At 47.2% G+C, this 24,820-nt stretch overlaps 1 protein-coding gene across 4 annotated transcripts in view; it reads left to right on the top strand.

Moving 5' to 3' along the window:
* The window catches only part of ABCG4 (ATP binding cassette subfamily G member 4), a 134,627-nt gene that overhangs the window by 74,889 nt on the left and 34,918 nt on the right, over positions 1–24,820 (top strand). For 3 of the 4 annotated variants that reach the window (XM_077250583.1, XM_077250584.1, XM_077250586.1), the window contains 5 exons: positions 2,211–2,315; positions 3,061–3,229; positions 16,862–16,962; positions 20,480–20,638; positions 21,597–21,715. In XM_077250583.1, coding sequence (XP_077106698.1) covers positions 2,211–2,315; positions 3,061–3,229; positions 16,862–16,962; positions 20,480–20,638; positions 21,597–21,715 — 653 coding nt within the window. The remainder of the gene's footprint in view (positions 1–2,210; positions 2,316–3,060; positions 3,230–16,861; positions 16,963–20,479; positions 20,639–21,596; positions 21,716–24,820) is intronic. The other variant, XM_077250585.1, reaches the window with a different exon arrangement.

Genomic DNA, 24,820 nt, shown 5'->3' with positions numbered 1-24,820 from the left:
GCAGCGTTGTTTGTTTAAAATTCGCGCTTTTACTTGGTTACGTGAGGTCCCGGCTTGTGATTGGTCAGGGCGGCCATGTTGCCGGGACGCGGACCAATCACAGCAAGCTGTGACGAAATTACGTCACGGCTTGCTGTGATTGGTCCGCGTCCCGGCAACATGGCCGCCATTAACCAATCACAAGCCGTGACGTCACGGGAGGCTGGACATGCGCGTATTTTGAAAAGCGCGCGTGTCCAGCCTCCAGTGACGTCCCGGCTTATGATTGGTCACGGCGCCATGTTGCCAGGACGCGGACCAATCACAGCAAGCCGTGACGAAATTACGTCACGGCTTGCTGTGATTGGTCCGCGTCCCGGCAACATGGCCGCCATTAACCAATCACAAGCCGTGACGTCACGGGAGGCTGGACACGCGCGCTTTTCAAAATACGCGCATGTCCAGCCTCCCGTGACGTCCCGGCTTGTGATTGGTTAATGGCGGCCATGTTGCCGGGACGTCACTGGAGGCTGGACACGCGCGCTTTTCAAAATACGCGCATGTCCAGCCTCCCGTGACGTCACGGCTTGTGATTGGTTAATGGCGGCCATGTTGCCGGGACGCGGACCAATCACAGCAAGCCGTGACGTAATTTCGTCACGGCTTGCTGTGATTGGTCCGCGTCCCGGCAACATGGCCGCCCTGACCAATCACAAGCCGGGACTTCACGTAACCAAGTAAAAGCGCGAAATTTAAACAAACAACGCTGCCGGTTCCCTCGCTGAGGTCCCGGCTGCGTCGGACAGGTGAGTATAGCGATATTTTTTATTTTAATTCTCTTTTTTACACATTATTACATTAATGTTGTTGCGATACCCGATACCCGATACCACAAAAGTATCGGATCTCGGTATCGGAAATTCCGATACAGCAAGTATCGGCCGATACCCGATACTTGCAGTATCGGAATGCTCAACACTATTCATAAATAAACTACATACATAGTCTAGAATACCCGATGCGTTAGAATAGGGCTACCATCTAGTCTACTATATAATTGTCTAAGGGGTACTTCCTTCTTTCTGTCTGTCCTTCTGTCTGTCTGTCTGCAACTTCTGTCACGGAAATCTCGCATCGCTGATTGGTCTCGCCAGCTGCCTGTCCTGGCTGCTGCGACCAATCAGCGACGGGCACAGTCCACCCGCAAATTAGTCCCTCCCTACTCCCGTCCAGTCAGCAATGCCCGGCGCCCGCTCCATACTCCCCTCCACTCAGCGCTGACACAGGGTTAATGACAGCGTTAATGGACCACGTTATGCCGCGGGTAACGCACTCTCTTAACGCTGCTATTAACCCTGTGTGACTAACTTTTTACTATTGATGCTGCCTATGCAGCATCAATAGTAAAAAGATCTAATGTTAAAAATAATAAAAAATAAAAAAAACCTGCTATTCTCACCTTCCGTTGTCCGCCGAGGCGCACGCGGCTGCCGCCAGCTTCCGTTCCCAGAGATGCATTGCGAAATTACCTATAAGACTTAGCGGTCTCACGAGACTGCTACGTCATCTGAGTAATTTCGCAATGCATCTTGGGATTGGAAGCTGGAGGCAGCCGCCCGCGCATCGACACAGCTTCGCTGGACGCCGGCGGGTGAGTATATAACTATTTTTTATTTTAATTATTTTTTTAACAGGGATATGGTGCCCACACTTCTATATACTATGTGGGCTGTGTTATATACTGCGTGACTGCTATATACTACATGGCTGCTATATACTACATGGGCAGTGTTATATACTACGTGGGCAATGTTATATACTGCGTGGGCTGTGTTATATACTGTTTGGGCTGTGTTATATACTATGTGGGCTGTGTTATATACTATGTGGGCTGTGTTATATACTGCGTGGCTGCTATATACTACGTGGGCAGTGTTAAGTACTACATGGGCAATGTTATATACTGCGTGGGCTGTGTTATATACTGTTTGGGCTTTGTTATATACTACGTGGCCACTGTTATATACTGCGTGGCCTGTAGTAACGCATCAGGTATTCTAGAATATCTCGTGGCCTGTGCTATATACTATGTGGCTGCTATATACATACATGCATATATACATATTCTAGAATACCATACCCGATGCATTAGAATCGGGCTACCATCTAGTTCTTTTATAAATGTCTTCATGTCTCTTTTCTCAATTTACACTAGCCCTTCTATTTTCCAGCAGGATGTCTCTGGCCAAATTGAGAGCCATACATTTGCAACAAGCTCCATGAATCAGTTTTGCATCCTCTTTAAACGCACATTCCTCTCTATCCTGAGAGATACGGTATGTTAAAAGACAACGATGGGTATGAAATTAACTTAACTGGGAGGGAGGGAGAGATACACAGTACTGTGCAAAATGTGTATTCAAGCGTGGATAAAGTGCTGCAAAGTAAGAATTATTTCAAAAATAGATGTGTTAATTGTTTATTTGTTATCAGTTAACAAAATGACTATATCCACAGAAGATCTGTGGTTATTCCTCCGAGATGTTTGGAGCAACCTCCATTTCGAGTTCCTTCAAAAAAAATTGTGAAAATGAAGTTTTGGGTCTCTTTTGGAGACGAGGTCTCATTAAATATTCATTTGATTAGATTTCTCTTTTGTTCATTCACTTTACATTGTGTTAATTATTAAAAAATAAACAATTAGCATTGCTCTATCTGAAAGCATTCTTGCTTTGTAGAATTTTTCCTTGTAAAATTTTGCATAATGCTGAATATCTTGGGGAATTGTGGTGATAGACGTAAGACGTTTTTTCACAAACTCACTTGGACTGTATTGTATTTATGCTGTCCCAGGTTCCTGTTCTCATTTGTATAGATGTAAAACTTTCTTTTTGCCCCTAAGGATTTGTGTTGTTTGTCTTCCTTGGCCATGAGCTTTTCTTTTCTTTCTCCTATGTTTTTCTCCCAATGAGTCTTTTTGTATCACATGATGCTGCCTGTTCTGTTCTTCTTACAGGCAACGCGTTCTCTCTGTATGGGGGCATTACATGTGATGTTGCTTGTACTTTCCCACCCTCCCAGGTCCTGACTCACCTGCGTTTCATGTCTCACCTGTTTATCGGGGTTCTGATCGGGCTGCTGTACCTGCACATTGGTGATGATGCCAGCAAAGTATTAAATAACACAGGCTTCCTGTTCTTCTCCATGCTCTTTCTTATGTTCGCAGCTCTTATGCCAACAGTATTAACCTGTAAGAGCAACTATTAAGTCAATAGATTTTATTGGTATTAATATTCTAGTTATACATTTTAAAGGAGTTTTCCAAAGAACAAAAGATTTATCACCTCCATCAATCACTAACCATGCAGTCCTGAGTCCTTCATATCTCCTTACTAGCACATGTGATGAGGAGGAGTTTTGTGTGGAATGGTGCTCAAGTTTGGAGGAGTTTTGTGTGGGATGGTGCTCAAGATCTCGCATTATAGAACTTTCTACAAGTACAGAAAAAGTCTGAGCGCAATTACTCGGTTATTTCCAATAAAGTTTAACTGTTAACCATACAAACCCTTCCAAATCACAGACTAAGGCCGGTGTCCCTCTTGCAACCACAATGCGAGAAACACGCGCGAGTCTCTCGTTTCAATACCGGGCACTGCCGCCGGCACTCAGGACCGGAGTGTGCAGCTGCATGTATTTCTAGGCTGCAGAATGCTCCGGTCTGAACCGCCGGCGGCCGTGTCGGGTATTGAGACGAGAGACTCACGCAAGTTTCTCGCATTGCAGTTGCAAGTGGGACACCGGTCTATATGGGGAACTCAGGTGCATTCTGTGGATAGGTAATAAATTTTCCTTGTTTGAAAACCCCTTTAAGCTGGCCATAGTCATTAGAAAAAAGTCTGGCCAAACTACCATCAGATGACATTTTCATCCAAAGTATTATTTTCTGAGCTGACATAAAGAACCACAGCTATACCACATATTGAATATACCTCCATGCTGACCGCATCATTTCCCCCATTTTCATTATACATTAAAGGAAGGCAAAAACTGACACAAATGTGTGATATGCAAGAAGCAGGGCATGTTTACTTTCTTTAAAAAAATTATTTGTATGAAGTCCCAACCATCCACAAAACAATCCTGTCCCCACACAATATAGTAATGGACGTGTTTTTTTATCCTAAAGTTTAGATATTCCTAGAACGGCTTCTGTGAACACGGTTTATCTAAGTAGTAAATGTTCTTCTAACTATAAACAACTTTTACAATCAGAAAAGTAAGAAAAAACCTTTTTGATGTATTTTATTCCAAAAAAGTAATTTTTATACACTTAACAGACTTCACATTTGATACCCGACTGCTGACTGATAATTTGCTATAAATTCACACATATGGCAGAGATGGAGATGATTTGCAGCTTCACTGAGAGGTCAAATTACATGCTGCCCAGAAACAAAAGTGCAGATGCTGGTGATTATACTGCCTTACTCGAGTTCATGAAAAAAAAACCATACAAACGAAACAGCTGGGGGAGTTGAATTGGTCTGGAATAAGTTACCTAAAACACTGGCAGAGCATTGAGTTTGTAGGACACTGTTTACTTTCACACTTTGGTCAGGGCCGGTTTTAGGCAAAGTGGGGCCCTAGGCAAAAGTTTAAAATGGGGCCCCAAATACTAACATATTACACATCACACAAAAATAGTAAAAATCTAATCTAATGTTAAAAAAAAAATACACACAGATACACATTCATATACCCTCATACATACACATACCGTACATACACACATGCATATACCGTACATTCACATACATACCGTACATACACACAGATACACATACATATACCGTACATACATATACATGCATATACCTTACATACATACACAGATACACATACATATACCCTCATACATACACATACCGTACATACACACATGCATATACCGTTCATTCACACACATACCGTACATACACACAGATACACATACATATACATGCATATACCATACATACACACACCATCGTACATACATATACACGTACTGTACACACATACTGTACATACACACATAGTTATATACACATACCGTACATACAAGTGCAGCACCCCAGAGTCCTGGTTGTTGCAGTGCTGTGGCTCCGCCACTACGGGGAGCTATGGTGCGTCTGATTGCACTAGGGAGTTTCTCTGATCAGGTACACTCACACCACACTTCACACTCCGGCCACCAGGGGGGGTGGTCCTATCTAGTAGGCCACTCCTCACAACTCTGGTAAAACTGGGGGTTGGACAGGAAGACAGGGAGAAGTAGCTGGGAAGAGCTAGTGAGAGGACCTGTCAGGGATGGGATCCTGGCAGACTCCTCAGAGCAGAACTAACCAGTGCACAACGGGAATACAGAAAAGGAGAAATACCAGAAGGGGTCTTGCTGTTAGACCGAGGCAACATCCTTCTGAGGCGCAAACAGTCGGTGGCCGGAACGCCGAGCAAGTAAGAGACTTTAAGTACATTGCAAACCACGGCAGGGCAGCTAACTACAGGTTGGCTGTCTCACTTAACACCTAAGCAGACAACGGAGGCAGCTGTGGGAGAGGGGCGACTCTAGGGTCCCGGAAGAACTCCAGGCCTACCCCGTCATACGGGTGCGTCCTACCATATCACCTGGAGGACGGAGAAGGAACAGTAGAGACAGAAAGAAACAGTTGTGAGGACTATCCCGGGAGCTCAGCAGGGAAGAACTACAACACACAGCGCTAGAAGGTAGATACTGATTCCCACCTGTAAAGAGAGCTCCTGATGTGTCGTTGGACCGGCCGGTCTCTGAAAACCCAGTTAACAGCGCTCTGGACTGAGGTCTCCCACATCTTCAGTAAAGAGGTAAAGAGACCGCAACCTGGTGTCCTCGTTATTTATCGCGACCTGCACCCCACAACTGCACCGCTATACCACCGTTAACAGCACCTACTTCACCGGACGTCCCCCCACTGACGGACAGGGCCACGGACCGGGTCTAGCCACCGTGACAACCCCAGGACTGAGACCTAGAGGCCCGGCTCCGGGTACCCCTCGGCCCTGCGGCGGTGTGGGGGCGCGCCGCAAACTTGGCGTCACGAACAGGATCTACTTAAGCCTGAAGAATCAGGTCATGTGTGCCTAGAGACTGTGATTTACTGTACTTGAACTGTACTTTATTGAGAGAACTGTGTGCTACTGCTTGCCGCAGAAAGTTACCGCCAAAATTCGCCATTGCCGCGCGCGGAGGGAGGAGCCTTAGCTACGTGGGCGGAATCGGCCAAAAGAAGCGCGGAACGGAAAGCGCGGTGAGACGCCAATCCCGGAAGAGGAACTCCGACCTCCAGCAGGTTAGTGGGAGGAAGGGACGGCCATGTCCGAGTCGGGAGGAGAGGAGGTGGCGGTCGCAGCCGCGGACGCAGGGGCAGCTCCGGTCCCCGCAGCGGGCGAAGCCGCGGCCCTAATACCGCCACTGGCTGCCGCAGAGCCCGCTGCCCCCATCAGCCAGTCGGACACCGCCGCTAACGCAAAAGCCATAATGCCCTTCTCCATGCCCTACCTGCCCGGAGCGACCTGGCTCCCACGATACTCTGGGGAGGCGCATACATTCACTGACTTTAAAGAAGGGCTCTGCAGCCTACTCGAGTTCTATCCCCTAACCGAGCCTCAGAAGGTCCATATGATAACCGGTCAACTCTTTGGGGCGGCTCTGAGAGAAGTGAAATCCTGGCCCGCTGAGGATAAAGGAACTGCACAACAGATTTTCGCCAAGCTTAAAGCCACCTTTGATACTCGCACTGCCACAGAGATTAAACTGACTTTCTATGGATGCAAACAGAGGTCGCAGGATAGCTTACGGGACTATGCCCTTAATCTCCAGGAAGCGATGCGGGCCATTAAGCAGAGTGACCCCGGCAGCATGCAGGATGAGGATAAAACCCTGAAGGAGCGGTTCATCGAGGGGCTCCTGTGCAGTCACCAACGGGGCCAATTGCACTTCCTGGCCATGCAAAATCCAGACTTGACTTTTGCGCAGTTTAAAGATAAAGCTATCCAGGCATTGCAGGAGCGGCAGCCCAGCCGCGCAGTGCCACCCAGGCGCCCCGCTCTCACCTACCACCAGGAGGTGGCATCGGATACCCCAGTTGCCGCGGAGGCCGACGCCCAGAGCTTCGAGGACGACTCCCCTGCAGGACTCCGTCTCCAGATGCAAGAGCTAACCAAGAGCGTTGCTGCCCTGGCCCGGACGGTGCAGTCCCTACAGGAGGCCCCCAAAGAGAAGATCCAGTTGGCTTCCAGCCCGGAGGATGTCCCTTGGATGCGACGGAGGAGGACTCCGCCGACCAGGAGCCGGCCCGACGATCGCTTCCACCAGGATGGACGACCCATCTGCCGCCGCTGTCATCAGGTGGGCCATCTTGCAAGGTACTGTCCTTTAAACGAGCAACCCCTGGGGCAAAGGGCCAACCCCCAGGAGTAGGACGGTCAGGCCCGCAGCATTGGAGAACCAAGTATATTGGAGGACGACCAGTCCTCCCTGTAGTGATTGATGGAATCCCCTTGAATGCTTTGCTGGACACCGGTTCTCAGGTGACGACTATACCTTACGTGCTCTACAAACGGTATTGGGAGGACGCTGATATTACTCGTGGCCCTGACGATGATTTCACCATAATCGCCAGTAATGGTCAGCCGTTGCCACAAGTGGGGTATAAGGAGGTCACCATCAAAGTGGGGCGGGTGGAATTGAAAGCCCAAGGGATTGTGATTGTAGATATTGATCGTCGAGAATGTAATCCCATGATGACTCTTGGTACTAATGTTATAGAAAATTGTCTTGCAGAAGTGATTGTTTTGTTGCAACAGGTGGCAGAAAACGCTGGCCACAGTGAGCAACGTGCCCTGCAGAAGGAAATCAGAGCTCTGATGCAGAGACAGCAGGTAGAGCTGACTGGTGGTGAGATTGGTCGTGTCACTGTAAGTGATTCAAACCCCATCGCGATACCTCCCAAGAGTGAAATGTTAATATGGTGTCGAGCAGCCATAGGCCTCAGGGGTAAGGACTACCAGGCCTTGGTGGAACCTGTATATTCAGACAATAGGCCTACTGTTCTGACAGCCCGGGGGGTGGTTGACGTCCGACAGGGGAGAGTGCCCGTACGTGTTCTCAATTGTGGGGAGGAAGAGGTCCACCTAACCAAGTATACCACGCTCGCCAAATTGTTCACTGTCAATAATAGTGTAATACAGACACCTGAACCCTTGGTCCCGTCAAACGTGGCGGAGAACAAAGGTTCTGCAGAGCACTCGAAAGACTGGTGTCGGGAACTGCATGTGGGCACTGACTCTACCCCGTCTCATCAAATACAGGGGGCTTACAGGGTGGTACACGAGTACGAGCAGGTATTCAGCAAACACCCCTCAGATTTTGGGCAGGTGAAAGGGATCCAACATCACATCCCCACGGGAGATCATCGACCCATAAAAGAGAGATATCGCCCTGTACCCCCAGCTCATTACCAGTGTGCCAAGGACATGTTGCGGGAAATGAAGGAGGCTGGGGTGGTGAGAGACAGCTGTAGCCCCTGGGCAGCTCCGTTAGTCCTCGTTAAAAAGAAAGATGGTACAATGAGGATGTGTGTTGATTACAGGCAGTTGAATCGCATTACACATAAGGACGCATACCCACTGCCCAGGATAGAGGAATCTCTGGCTGCTTTAAAATCTGCTAACTACTTCTCTACCTTAGATCTCACCAGTGGGTACTGGCAGGTTCCTGTAGCAGAGGCGGACAAGGAGAAGGCGGCCTTCACGACACCAATGGGTCTCTGCGAGTTCAACTACATGCCCTTCGGACTGTGCAATGCTCCAGGAACGTTCCAGAGGATGATGGAGTGCTGCCTAGGACACATGAACTTTGAAACTGTGCTGCTGTATTTGGATGATGTCATTGTCTTCTCTAAGACCTACGAAGACCATCTGAAGCACCTGGCCGAGGTGTTCGAAGCCCTGTCCAAATTCGGCTTAAAGGTGAAACCGTCCAAGTGTCATCTGCTCAAACCTAAAGTGCAGTACCTGGGCCATGTGGTGAGCGCTGAAGGAGTGGCCCCAGACCCCGACAAGGTCACAGTGATCAAGGACTGGCCAAAGCCTAGTGACCTCCACGAAGTCCGGCAGTTCCTCGGGTTGGTAGGTTACTATCGGAGATTCATTAAGGATTTCACCAAGAAGGCCGCACCCTTGCAAAATCTGCTGGTGGGCCAACCAAAGAAGACCAAGGGGAGGAAAACCCCCTTTGATTGGAACGAAGAGCTGGAGGAATCCTTCACCTGTTTGAAGTCGGCACTGACGGGAGAAGAGATACTGGCTTACCCCGAATACGATCAACCGTTTGTGCTGTACACAGATGCCAGTAATGTGGGATTAGGAGCCGTGCTGTCCCAGGTTCAGAACGGCAAAGAAAGGGTGATCGCTTACGCCAGCAGGAAACTCCGTCCCACGGAAAGGAACCCTGACAACTATAGTTCCTTTAAGCTGGAATTCCTGGCCCTCGTCTGGGCAGTGACAGAGAGGTTTAAGCACTACCTGGCCTCCGCGAAATTCACCGTCTTCACGGACAACAATCCGCTAACGCATCTGGGTACTGCCAAACTCGGGGCTTTGGAACAGCGGTGGATGGCCCGGCTGTCCAACTATGATTTCACCATCAAATATCGGGCAGGACACCAGAATGCCAATGCCGATGCTCTGTCCCGAATGCCCAATCTACCAGAAGTGGGAGAAGACCCGGAGGCACTTGAAGAGGTGGAGCTGCCTGCCTTCCATCGCCCCAAAGCCACTCAGAACTCTCACCATGTGAAGAACAGGCACAAGAACCAACCGGATGCCACGCTGAATCCCCTGCCCCACCACGGATGGGCAGAAACCCAGGATAGTGACCCCGCGGTCCGTCAGGTGAAGGAACTCTTGACGCAGGCTGGGTTGCACCCTGGCCCAGATGATCCACAAGAAACTCAACAGCTGTGGAAGGGGAGAAGCAAACTGTTTATCCATGATGGCAAGTTGTGCAGGAGGAGCATCGACCCACGTACTCATGAATTGGTGTGGCAGATAGTGGTGCCAAGGCGAGATGCGCCCATGGTTCTGGGAGCCTACCATGATGGAGCCGGACACTTCGGATGGAGGAAGCTGGAGAAGCTGCTCCGAGGGAGGTTCTATTGGATTGGCATGAAGAGAACCATTGAGAAGTGGTGTCGAGAGTGTGGTCCGTGTAGTCTGCGAAGGAAGGACCGTGACAGTCAACGGGCTCCCCTGCGGCCTATCATCACCAAACGGCCGCTCGAACTGGTCGCGCTGGATCATGTGAAGCTGACGCCTAGCCGGTCGGGCTATATCTACGCCCTTACCATCGTGGACCACTACTCCAGGTTTTTGGTGGTTGTGCCTGTCAAGGATCTAACAGCTAGGACTGCCGCCAGGGCCTTCCAGCAGCACTTTTGTAGACCCCATGGCTACCCAGAGAAAGTACTGACCGATCAGGGGCCTGCATTCGAAGCGGAAGTGTTCCAAGAATTCTGCCAGCTGTACGGGTGTAAGAAGATCAGAACTACACCGTACCACCCCCAAACCAACGGGATGTGCGAGAAGATGAACCAGGTAGTAATCGATTTATTGAAGACCTTGCCTGTGGAGGAACGGAACCTGTGGCCGACAAAGTTGCCTGACTTGGTGGATATGTACAACCACATCCCAGTAAGTTCCACCAACTGTACTCCAGCGTACCTGATGCGAGGAAGGTCTAGTCGGTTACCCGTTGATCTGGACATGGGGGTCCTAGTACCCGAAGATACCTCGCCGGAGGCAGATTGGGATACAGAAAGGCAGCGAAGATACCGCGAAGTACAGGAGTGTGTGGAGAGAAGTCTCGCCCAGGCTAAGCAGAAACAAGAAAGGGACTACAATCAACACGCTCCTGCGATTCCCCTGTCACCTGGTGAGCAAGTGCTTAAACGAAAGAGGAGGTTACACAAGCTTGATGACCAATGGGAAGCGGAACCGTATACCATCTTGCCATCCGACTTCGACAACACTAAGGTCTGTCTCATCAGCAAGGACAGAGGGGAGACCTCGACAGCGGTATCCAGGGATCACCTTAAGGTCTGCCCCGATAAGTTGAAAGAGAGGGGCACGGCCCCAGAAATCTCCCCGCCGGTGGAAAAGGAGAAGATGTTCCATACTGTCCTTGGTGATTTTCCCCAGTCCTGGACTCAGATAAATCAGGCCATCGCGGTACCTGTTCTAACGTTTCCACAGCCGGACCCACCAGAAACAATGGTGGTACCAGATCATCCGGTCCCGCAACCTCAACAAGCCTTGCCTGAAGAAGCCATGCCAACCGTTGAACCGGCAAATCCTCCCTCTGCCATCAGTGAGCCTGCCGTACCCACTGTTGATAGCAGCAGCTCTGAGAGCCCCAACCTGCCAGTGCTACCCAGACTCACTAGAAGTGTAGTTAGAAAACAGCGCACTACACCAGCGGTAGCAAGCATAGCGGGCCCTGTTAGACCAATAGCAACCCCTGCGCTGCGAAGGTCCACACGCAGCACTCAAAATCAAACTCCCCTCCGCTACAAAACTTGGAGGTATTGATAGGGCTGCTATGTAATTGAAAATGTTTGTATGCATATCCTTTTGTTACAGGTTTTTAAATGGACACTAGAGTAATGGACGGTGAATTGCTCAAAAACTTCCACAAGGGGGGCCCCTTTGTTTACCCGGGGTCCCCGCTGTTTCAACCACTGAACTGAGAGTCATAAACTGTGCATGACCAAACTTTCGCAACGTTCAAGAATCCTCACCTCCCGTAAAGGGAAGCTCTGTTATGTTCAATTGTTATGCTATTTCAAAAATTTGTGTGTTTTCTGTTAACATGTATTATTGTTCTTGTTTTCCCAGTCCCGGAGTACTGGATTTAACCGGGGGGGAGTGCAGCACCCCAGAGTCCTGGTTGTTGCAGTGCTGTGGCTCCGCCACTACGGGGAGCTATGGTGCGTCTGATTGCACTAGGGAGTTTCTCTGATCAGGTACACTCACACCACACTTCACACTCCGGCCACCAGGGGGGGTGGTCCTATCTAGTAGGCCACTCCTCACAACTCTGGTAAAACTGGGGGTTGGACAGGAAGACAGGGAGAAGTAGCTGGGAAGAGCTAGTGAGAGGACCTGTCAGGGATGGGATCCTGGCAGACTCCTCAGAGCAGAACTAACCAGTGCACAACGGGAATACAGAAAAGGAGAAATACCAGAAGGGGTCTTGCTGTTAGACCGAGGCAACATCCTTCTGAGGCGCAAACAGTCGGTGGCCGGAACGCCGAGCAAGTAAGAGACTTTAAGTACATTGCAAACCACGGCAGGGCAGCTAACTACAGGTTGGCTGTCTCACTTAACACCTAAGCAGACAACGGAGGCAGCTGTGGGAGAGGGGTGACTCTAGGGTCCCGGAAGAACTCCAGGCCTACCCCGTCATACGGGTGCGTCCTACCATATCACCTGGAGGACGGAGAAGGAACAGTAGAGACAGAAAGAAACAGTTGTGAGGACTATCCCGGGAGCTCAGCAGGGAAGAACTACAACACACAGCGCTAGAAGGTAGATACTGATTCCCACCTGTAAAGAGAGCTCCTGATGTGTCGTTGGACCGGCCGGTCTCTGAAAACCCAGTTAACAGCGCTCTGGACTGAGGTCTCCCACATCTTCAGTAAAGAGGTAAAGAGACCGCAACCTGGTGTCCTCGTTATTTATCGCGACCTGCACCCCACAACTGCACCGCTATACCACCGTTAACAGCACCTACTTCACCGGACGTCCCCCCACTGACGGACAGGGCCACGGACCGGGTCTAGCCACCGTGACAACCCCAGGACTGAGACCTAGAGGCCCGGCTCCGGGTACCCCTCGGCCCTGCGGCGGTGTGGGGGCGCGCCGCACATATACCATACATACACAAATACACATAAATACAGTATACCGTAAATACATACACATACCGTACATAGATATGCCGTGCATACACACAGATACACACATATATGTACATAGATACACATACATGTACCGTACATACACACAGTATATACACATATAGTATAAACATGCCGCACACACATGCACATAAACATACATACACTCACCGGCCACTTTATTAGGTACACCATGCTAGTAACGGGTTGGACCCCCTTTTGCCTTCAGAACTGCCTCAATTCTTCGTGGCATAGATTCAACAAGGTGCTGGAAGCATTCCCCAGAGATTTTGGTCCATATTGACATGATGGCATCACACAGTTGCCGCAGATTTGTCGGCTGCACATCCCAAAGATGCTCCATACAAGGCAGGATGGATCCATGCTTTCATGTTGTTTACGCCAAATTCTGACCCTACCATCCGAATGTCGCAGCAGAAATCGAGACTCATCAGACCAAGCAACGTTTTTCCAATCTTCTACTGTCCAATTTCGATGAGCTTGTACAAATTGTAGCCTCAGTTTCCTGTTCTTAGCTGAAAGGAGTGGTACCCGGTGTGGTCTTCTGCTGCTGTAGCCCATCTGCCTCAAAGTTCGACGCACTGTGCGTTCAGAGATGCTCTTAGGCCTACCTTGGTTGTAACGGGTGGCGATTTGAGTCACTGTTGCCTTTCTATCAGCTCGAACCAGTCTGCCCATTCTCCTCTGACCTCTGGCATCAACAAGGCATTTCCGCCCACAGAACTGCCGCTCACTGGATTTTTTTTCTTTTTCGGACCATTCTCTGTAAACCCTAGAGATGGTTGTGCGTGAAAATCCCAGTAGATCAGCAGTTTCTGAAATACTCAGACCAGCCCTTCTGGCACCAACAACCATGCCACGTTCAAAGGCACTCAAATCACCTTTCTTCCCCATACTGATGCTCGGTTTGAACTGCAGGAGATTGTCTTGACCATGTCTACATGCCTAAATGCACTGAGTTGCCGCCATGTGATTGGCTGATTAGAAATTAAGTGTTAACAAGAAGTTGGACAGGTGTACCTAATAAAGTGGCCGGTGAGTGTATATACCATATATACATACAAATTTATTGCACTTACAGATACACATACATATACTGTACATACACACACGCAGCCATACAAATATACCATGCATACACACATACCGTACATATATACACAGATACACACACACATAGAAACATACACATAGATACACAAGGTACATACACAGATGCACACATACATACATACAAGCATATACATACACACATACTAATCTGTGATATCAGGTGATCAGAGGAGCCTTGGCTGAGGTCACATAGTTCAGCTGGAGAGGGCTGCAGACCCCACTACTGTGGGGGATGGGGCACAGAGCAGACAGCACTGATATCAGCCCCCTGGTGCTGCCGTGCAGTGAGCCTCCTCCCCCATCTCTTCTCTGTGAGGAGACGCTGCAGTCTGCTCCGATTAGAACAGTGGAGGGAGCAGAGGACCCCCTGTACGTCCTGCTCTTCCTCCACTGCTGTCTATGTGCTGTGCCCTGGGGCCCCTGACTGTAGGTGAGCACTCACCATTAGGACGCTCCATGCAGCAGGACAGACGGCAGCCAGTGAGCGCTCTCCTCAGTCTAGTGAGGAAAGCTTTCATTGGCCAGCGTCTCTCCCTGCATGACACGCCCCCTTTTTGATCTCCTGCACTTCGCGCCCCGCTCTCTCCCTGGCACCCGGTGTTCCATGATTACAGGAGGGACTAAGAGGGGCCCGATCCTGCATGATACCGGGTCTGTCTGCAGGGGGCCCCCTCCACCTCTGGGCCCCGGAGCAGTGCCATCAGCAGTATGTCCAGCAGCAGGGGCCCTAGGCAGCTGCCTAGTCTGCCTGCCCCTAACGCCGGCCCTGACTTTGGTCTGCCATTGAGTTACACAGGCATTGTTCAATCTCACACCTTGGTTGGCCACAGATATTATTCAATCTCACACCTTGGTTGGCCACAGATATTGATCAATCTCACACCTTGGTTGGCAGCAGGTATTGTTCAATCTCACACCTTGGTTGGCCACAGGTATTATTCAATCTCACACCTTGGTTGGCCACAGATATTGATCAATCTCACACCTTGGTTGGCAGCAGGTATTGTTCAATCTCACACCTTGGTTGGCCACAGGTATTGTTCAATCTCACACCTTGGTTGGCCACAAGTATTGTTCAATCTCACACCTTGGTTGGCCACAGGTATTGTTCAATCTCACACCTTGGTTGGTCACAGGTATCGTTCAATCTCACACCTTGGTTGGCCACAGGTATCATTCAATCTCACACCTTGGTTGGCCACAGGTATTGTTCAATCTCACACCTTAGTCAGCCAATGTCTACGTTTTACACATCCTTAAACTGTACTAATCCAAACTGCCATCTCAGGTGACCAAGACAAGATGGTAAACCTGGTAAAATTGCAAAAACAAAATGGGTTTCATATACTACTATACTTGCTTTTTTCATTAAAAAAAGCTGCAAAATCTGATACTTGCTATTTTGCAGCGCTTTTTTCACTACCCATTGCTTTAAATGGGTGAAAAATGCTGAAGAAACGTGACATGAAAGTGAAAGAAGTAATATGATTTATTGTGCAAAAAACATAGAATACTGATGACAAAAAAACAAGGTGTGTGCATGATATTTCTGAAATCTCGAAGACTTTGCTGGTACTGTAAAACGCAGCTTAAAATTTGCATAAACAAATGCTGAAAAAACGCCTGGTGTGAACATAGCCTTACAGACAGAAGAGGAGGTCCTGCTTTCCTATCCTTATCTCTCACATGGAGAATGTTATACAGCAGGAGTGGGTAATTTTGCAGTGGCCTGAGACTGTGGATCCCTTGCTAGGTGCAGCAGCACCATCTGTATGTAAGAGCCTCTCTCCTCCTCCATTCTTTATAGATTTGTATAGGAAGCAGATGTAGCATGATCTCTCAGTAAAGTTGAAAATCTCCAGCTCCACTCAACCTCATGTGTATAGATTTCACTAGTGAATTTAGAGCATGTGAACAGGAGGGAGAGTAGTCTGAGAAGTGGAGAAACAGTTTATTTCTTTCATTCATCTCAAGAGGTTTCATTAGTAAATAATGAGTTTTTCTATATTACGGTAACTTTTTATTTCTGCAAAGCGGTTTATAACTGGACGCACATTACTGTATTACATAACTTAAAGGGAACCTGTCACCTGAATTTGGCGGGACCGGTTTTGGGTCATATGGGCGGGGTTTTTGGGTGTTTGATTCACCCTTTCCTTACCCACTGGCTGCATGCTGGCCGCAATATTGGATTGAAGTTCATACTGTGTCCTCCGTAGTACACGCCAGCGCAAGGCAATATTGCCTTGCGCCTGCGTGTATTCCGGAGGACAGAGAATTAACTTCAATCCAATATTGCGGCCAGCATGCAGCCAGTGGGTAAGGAAAGGGTGAATCAAACACCCGAAAACCCCGCCCATATGACCCAAAACCGGTCCCGCCAAATTCAGGTGACAGGTTCCCTTTAAAATCTCGTCCGTGAGCCAGCAGACTTTTCTCTTGTGTCTATGACAAGCTTTTTGGACATCTTTTTGTTCATACTATTTTTTTCTCTTATTTTACTATTTCACATTTACAATAAAGCATTCCTCTGTCTTGACCCTTATTCTCTTGGTTTTACCTTTTGTACATTGGTTCATTTCTTTTTTTTTATACATCTTTATCTCACTATCTTCCTATTTTTGGTTAGTCCATTCTACTTATGTGTTTATTATTTCTTTATTTTCTATTATTCGTCCTCTATTATAAACCTGTTTAATATTTACCCATAGTTCCTTTGGAGATGTCTGTCTTTCTCAGAGAACACCTAAACTACTGGTACAGCCTAAAGTCATATTACCTAGCGAAGACAATGGCAGATGTCCCTTTTCAGGTAAAGAGTCTCTAAAGACCCAATATTCAGTGCATTCTATAAATGTTGTAAACAAATTAAGTCTTAGTAAGATTTCATTATTAGGATCCCTAAGCTGTGACAAGCAAATAGAGAAACAAAAGGACAAACCAGTGATCAGGTGGATTTCTCTGAAGGCTAAAACCTGTGCTGTATCTGTGAACAAGGGCAGATGCATGATTGTAATCTGGGGGAGTAAACAGCATCGTCTTGATAAATCTTCTTTAGTAACACGTTTGGTCACTCTTTTCAATATGTAAGAAAAACCATTAACAGAAGTAGGAAAATAAAAGTTGAAGAAAGAAGTTCAGATCCACAGTCAGGAAATACAGTGATCACTGATGACATTATACACTGGAGCCCTGTATATACTGTCAGTGTACAGGTAATACAGTGATCACCAGTGACATTATACACAGGAGCTCTGTATATAGTGTCAGTGTAAAGGTAATACAGTGATCACCAGGGACATTATACACAGGAGATCTGTATTTAGTGTCAGTGTACAGGTAATACAGGGATCACCAGTGACATTATACACAGGAGCTCTGTATGTAGTGTACAGGTAATACAGGGATCACCAGTTACATTATACACAGGAACTCTGTATATAGTGTACCGGTGCTACAGTAATCACCAGTGACATTATACACACTAGCTCTGTATATAGTGTCAGTGTACAGGTAATGCAGGGATCACCAGTGACATTATACACAGGAGCTTTGTATATAGTTTCAGTGTACAGGTAATACAGTGATCACCAGTAACATTATACACACTCGCTCTGTATATAGTGTACAGTTAATAAAGGGATTACCAGTGACATTATACACAGGAGATCTGTATATAGTGTCAGTGTACAGGTAATACAGGGATCACCAGTGACATACACAGGAGCTCTGTATATAGTGTACAGGTAATACAGGGATCACCAGTGACCTAAATACATAAAATATAAATTAATTAGCCCCTTTACTCTTTCCCCCAATTCAATACCAGTCACTGTATCCTCAACATCCCCACTAAGTACCTCCCGTTCCCTGATTCATTATATTTACATGTCCCTTCTGCCCAAATTCATTATGTCTTCTCTCTCTCCCACACCCACCCTCTAATACATTAGCAACTTCTCTCCCCCACATTCAATGCATCATTTACTCTCCCCCACCCTCAATTTATCATTATTTGCTGCCTCACCCCAATTCATCATCTTATGTTGTCCCCTCCTCTCAATTCATCATTTACTGTCCCCCATCCCACCCTCCACCTGCTGCCAGTGCATCTTCCTGTGCTATCTACTTGCTGCCTTCTTCTCCACTATTGGAGGCTTCTCTTCGCCCTGTCTTTTTAAACTGGTTTTATAAATTGTCGCTAATTAAATAAATCTATATATTTTTATCCTAAACCTTCTCTTATCAGTTATATCACTTCTTATCTTTGTGGCACCTTACCATAATAGATTATGTTGATTATACTAGACAAAATGGCCTGACACCCTTGGCTTTGAGCCCGATGTTTCTATAAGGGAAGTGCTCCCTGTATGTATGTGTATATATATATTTATTTAGCTTTATCTATACAGCGGCCTGTAAAACACATCCCTGAAAGGTGAGTGAGGAACCTGGAGGTCGGAGTCAGCGCTCTTCTCATAAATACACTTAGCTTATAAACTATTGGGAGGACAATGTATCTAGTCACTGCTCAACTTTGACTTTCAAATAATTGTAATTTTGTTTATTCTATTAAGAAATAAAATGTAATTTCTGTATCTCTGGGGTACAACAATGATATCACATGGTGTTATACTTACTTAATAGTGTCAGCAATATTTTAAGTTTCCTACAAACTTTTTTGCATGAATTAGAATGTGGAAATTCCTCTTTGTGGAATCTGAATTTGACCTATAGTGTATGCTTATTTAACATTTAAGCAGGGCCGTATTTAGAGTTTCTGCTGCCCTAGGCACTTTTAGTGCTGCCTCCCCCATTGGTGAGTATGACACTATCTGCATAGACTTTTGGCAAGAATCGCTGTTGTGAAAGTCGCCTTTTGCAGCAGATTGGGGCAGTTTTTCTGCATCTGCTGTGTAATGGGTCACTTATGGCAACACTGTGTTTGGTTTCGTTCATTCCCTATGGAATTTGCAGCACTTGCTGTGATCTGGGAACTGCGGTACCATACCTCCCAACTTTTGAAGAAGGGAAAAAGGACTAAAGGTTGCGGCGCACTACGTGCGCCGTGGCAAATTTTAGGCCACGCCTCTGACCACGCCCATTTCACAACTAATCACACCCATATCCAAGTCCCAACCACAGCCATTTAGCATTTCTGATCACACTGTTTCATATACAATAATTAAAACCCCCCAAAAATATGGCTACGCAGTGCTCCATACTGTATAATGGCTACGCAGGGCTCCACATACTGTATAATGGCCCTACATGATGTTCCATACTGTATAATTGCCACACAGTGCTCCATACTGTATAATGGCCACACATGATGCTCCATACTGTATAAGGGCCACACATGATGCTCAATACTTTATAATGGCCATTGGCCACACATGATACTCCATACTCACCAGTGACGTCTCTAGGTGAAGTCCTTCATCTTTCATCCAGCACAGACCGCCATCATTTCTTCCAGCCAGGACTCATTTCTGCAGGAAATAACACAGTTATCTCAAGCTCTGCTTGCAGAACACATTACTTAATTTTTCACAACTTCTACATTACACCACATGAAGAAAAAAAGGCGACATAGTGTCACTCTACACAGTAACAGGACGCCCCCCCCCCCCATTTAAAACAGTATACTCAAAAAATAAAATAAATACATCACTGCAGTAATAATATCCCTTAATTAGCCCCTATGGTAATAATATTCCCCATCCTGGCCCTGTTTATCTCATTCCTGGCTCATTCCTGGATGTTCTCGCATCCTGCCCTCATGAGTATCCATTCTACCCCATATGATCTCCCCATCCTGCCCCATCTGTCTCTATCATATCCATCCTGCCCCATGTCTTTCATTCTGCCCCGTGTCTCCAATCATGCCCCGTATCTACATTCTGTCCATGCCTCCAGTCCCGCCCCCAGTGTGTCCAGCAACCTGCCCCAGTATGTCAAGCATATTACCCCCAGTGTGTCCAGCAATCTGCCCCAGTGTGTCCAGCAATCTGCCCCAGTGTGTCCAGCATATTGCCCCCAGTGTGTCCAGCAATCTGCCCCAGTATGTCCAGCAATCTGCCCCAGTGTGCAGCATTGCCCCCAGTGTGTCCAGCATTCCAGGGGGTTGGGGCGAGGCAGTCGGGCGGGGCGGTCGGTCGCGTTTGTGACCTGGGACTTAAAAAAAAAAAAAAAAAAAAAACCTTGCTCAGGTGCCGCCCCCCGCAATGTCGCCGCCCTAGGCACCTGCCCTCGGGTGCCTAGTGGCAAATACGGCCCTGCATTTAAGGTTTATCTGGGATCAGTGTTTGATTTCTGCGTTTCTCCAGGTGGTGTGTCCGATCGCATACTGCAGCATTGTATACTGGATGACGGGTCAGCCCCCTGAGGCTGTTCGTTTCCTCCTTTTTTCTGCCCTTGCTACTTCCACTGCTCTTGTTGCACAATCCTTGGGGCTCCTAATTGGTGCAGCTTCTAACTCCTTACAAGTAAGTCCACGTCTTTTCTAGCACTGTATTTCTTTTTGTAGAGTAATATATCTATATTATATGCTTTTAGATAGTTATTTGATGCACAATAAAAAATTATATTGTTGTACAATGTTAGCCAGAAAAAGGTTGTAGATATATATTTTTTTGTGCCCCAAAATGACAAAAGTATTTACATCAATAATTCTTTGATAATTAACTACCTAAAAGCAATGAATGTACAGGTATTTGTCCAACTCCTCATCTACAATTGTGCATGTTGCCTTAATTTTGTATTTTTACATTCTTCTCTCTATAGTTTTCTTATAATATGTCACTTTCACCAGCCCTTTACCCTGACTCCAACCTGCCACCTCAGGATGTCGTCTTCTTCTTCTGAAGTCTTCCCTTACTGACCCACCATACTGTTAGACCCGCTCATCCACAATTGTATATAGAACCTCAGAGTGTAATAAAATGGACTTTTTACGCTTTGGTCTAATGATATATATTGTAAATCTCTTCCAGACTAGAGGGGCTCGGTTTGTCACTGATTTATCCTGTGGCTGGGGAATATGGCGTTAATGACGTCAGGGGGTTCTTTAATAACAGTCTGAATGTGAAGCAGCAGTGACAATATGGCCTGTAATGTCTGCTGTTCCATTCAATAACCGTTATGGCCATTTATGTATAAGGAATAGCTGTGGGAGCATGAACAACAAAGAAGTGTCATAAGGAAGCTAGGGATAAGGAAAGGGACGGAGAGGAAGAATGAAGAGGCCAAACCAAGAAAATCATATTTTAAGGTTTAAAGAGTTTCCAACATCCTCATGACCTTCCCCCTTGTATGAATATATTTAACAAATTAATCACCTAAAACGATCCATGTAAGGTTAAGTTCCAATCAAAAAACTGTTCTGCTAGATTATTTTCTATTTCATTGACTAATGCAGCTTCTAATGATGTCTTTTCTTCCCAGGTTGCAACCTTCGTGGGCCCAGTTACAGCAATACCAGTGTTACTATTCTCAGGGTTCTTTGTCAGCTTTAAAACCATTCCAACATATCTGCAATGGAGTTCTTACATCTCATATGTCAGGTCAGATTGGAAAAATGTGAAAAATCCATCCAAATGACAATCAGAGCAAAAGGAAAATATATGTTCATGTGTATGATTGCTGGGTATAATGTAATGTTTTTTCTTACATAATAAATATAAAAGGAATTTGTCAGCAGGTTTTTGCTATTTAATCTGAGGGAAGCACAATATGGGTCAAAAGATCCTGATTCCAGGGATGTGTCACTTACTATACTGTGTATTGTACTTTCAATATAATCAGTGTTTTATCAGCAGAAGATTATCACTGCAGGACTAGGGCTCATGTGTAGGACAGTCAGGCTAATCTGTGTAACCCCGCCCCCACCACTGATTGGCAACTTGCTGACAATGCACGGTGTTCACAGGAATCTGCCAGTCAGGGTGTGGATGAGGTTATACAACAGTTCAGCATTGTAATCACTGCTACATCTACAACAAAGAAAACAGGGAGTCTATCAAAATTGCACAAATTAGCCCAGTAAGTGATACATAGCTGGAATCAGGGTCTCTGCCTCTACATCATGCTGCTCTCAGATTACATGCTTGCAGCTGACAGATTCAATTTGACAGCAAAAATAGAATGTATCACTTATCAGAGATAAATAGTTAATCATTACATCAAAGTAGTAAAACACAGCATGCAGTATTTCTTCTGCACAGCAGTTCCCCTGTCCAGGTCCTTAGCAGGAAACTAAACTCCTAATCACTTAGCATTTCTGCATTTCTTTGGGCAGTTACCACGGACGTATGACCGGTATCACGGGGCAGGAACGTCCGCTCCTCTATTTAATTTGCTTCTTGGTGACTTTGGATAGGGTTTACAAAGTATATATGGCGATCATCCTAAGCTCTGCAATCAGTCAGATAAACAGTGTTGGGGACAGCTGAGCAGCTCCTCTTTCCTCCTGCATAGTGACAGAGCATGCCCACGACTCTCTAGTGTTATAGAGATGCTCTGCAGAGCAAATCTCTGCAGCACGATGTCTGCGGCCATGACCTAGTAAAGAAAGAGAATCAAAATATGCAATCATAAGATAAACACGGGTTAGACTATATAGGAATATGTTTAGTATAGATTTTGTTTTGTAAGGTGATATATTCTCCCCTTACTGACCGCCAATACGTCTTGTTACTGACCTCAAATATAAGAGACTAGCCTCCCCATCGGGGTGGATTAAGGGTAGCCAGGGCCCCGGGCTGTTCATACACTGTGGGCCCCCGGTCATGTGATGGGGTCATGTGACGGGGTCATGCGACAGGGTCATGCGACGGGGTCATCATATACCTGAACCAGATTATTCCAGAAAAATAGTTGCTGAGTGAAACTATAACCTGTCAAACATCCATTGATCTAGTCAATTTACCCTTCAGTTAGGAAGAAAAAAAAACAAAAACAAAAAACCCCACAATACTATCACCATAAGTGCCAGTATTCACAGGAGATCTGTACTTAGTATGCAGTGTCTGTGTAGAGGTAATACACTGATCACCGGTGACATTATACACAGGAGCTCTGTATATAGTATACATTGTATAGTGTCAGTGAATAGGTAACACTGACTAACCAGTGACATCTCTAGGTGAAGTCCTTCATTTTTCAACCAGCACAGACCGCCATCACTTCATCCAGCCAGGGCTCATCTCTGCAGGAAATAACACAGTGATCTCGAGCTCTGCTTGCAGAACACATTACTTAATTTTTCCCAACTTCTACATTTCACCACATGAAGAAAAAGAGGCGACATAGCGTCACTCTACACAGTAACAGGACCGCCCCCCATTTAAAACAGTGTCCTCAAAAAATAAAATAAATACATCACTGCAGTAATAATATCCCTTAATTAGCCCCTATGGTAATAATAATATCCCCCATCCTGGCCCCATGTATCTCATTCCTGGCTCCAGCCATATGTTCTCCCATCCTGTCCTCATGAGTATCCATTCTGCCCCATATGATCTCCCCATCCTGCCCCATCAGTCTCCATCGTATCCATCCTGCCCCATGATCCTGTACGATCTGTCTCCAATCCTGCCCCATATCTTTCATTCTGCCCCGTGTCTCCAATCATGTCCAGTATCTACATTCTGCCCATGCCTCCAATCCTGCCCCATCTGTCTCCAGTCCTGCCCCCAGTGTGTCCAGCATCTCTGCTCCCATTGTCCAGCATCTCTGCCCCCAGTGTCCAACATCTCTGCCCCCAGTGTCCAGCATCTGTGCCCCCAATGTGTCCAGCATCTGTGCCCCCATTGTGTCCAGCATCTCTGCCCCCAATGTGTCCAGCATCTCTGCCCCATTGTGTCCAGCATCTCTGCCCCCAATGTGTCCAGCATCTCTGCCCGCAGTGTCCAGCATCTCTGCCCGCAGTGTCCAGCATCTCTGCCCCCAGTGTCCAGCATCTCTGCCCCCAGTGTCCAGCATCTCTGCCCCCAGTGTGTCCAGCATCTCTGCCCCCAGTGTGTCCAGCATTCTGCCCCCAGTGTGTCCAGCATTCTGCCCCCAGTGTGTCCAGCATCTCTGCCCCCAGTGTGTCCAGCATATTGCCCCCAGTGTGTCCAGCATATTGCCCCCAGTGTGTCCAGCATATTGCCCCCAGTGTGTCCAGCATCTCTGCCCCCAATGTGTCCAGCATCTCTGCCCCAGTGTGTCCAGCATCCTGCCCTCAGTGTGTCCAGCATCTCTGCTCCAGTGTGTCCAGCATCTCTGCCCCCAGTGTGTCCAGCATCTCTGCACACAGTGTCCAGCATCTCTGCCCCAGTGTCCAGCATCTCTGCCCCAGTGTCCAGCATCTCTGCCTCCAATGTGTCCAGCATTCTGCCTCCAATGTGTCCAGCATATTGCCCCCAGTGTGTCCAGCATATTGCCCTCAGTGTGTCCAGCATATTGCCCTCAGTGTGTCCAGCATATTGAACAAAGTGTGTCCAGCATATTGCCCCCAGTGTTTCCAGCATCCTGCCCCCCCCAGTGTGTCCAGCATCCTGCCCCCCAGTGTGTCCAGCATCTCTGCCCCCAGTGTGTCCAGCATCTCTGCCCCCAGTGTGTCCAGCATCTCTGCCCCCAGTGTGTCCAGCATATTGCCCCCAGTGTGTCCAGCATATTGCCCCCAG

This window comes from Ranitomeya variabilis, chromosome 4 (assembly GCF_051348905.1).
Source record: "Ranitomeya variabilis isolate aRanVar5 chromosome 4, aRanVar5.hap1, whole genome shotgun sequence".
Lineage (NCBI taxonomy): Eukaryota > Metazoa > Chordata > Amphibia > Anura > Dendrobatidae > Ranitomeya > Ranitomeya variabilis.
The sequence above is the reverse complement of the archived record's forward strand: the minus strand, read 5'-3'. Positions and strand labels throughout refer to the sequence as shown.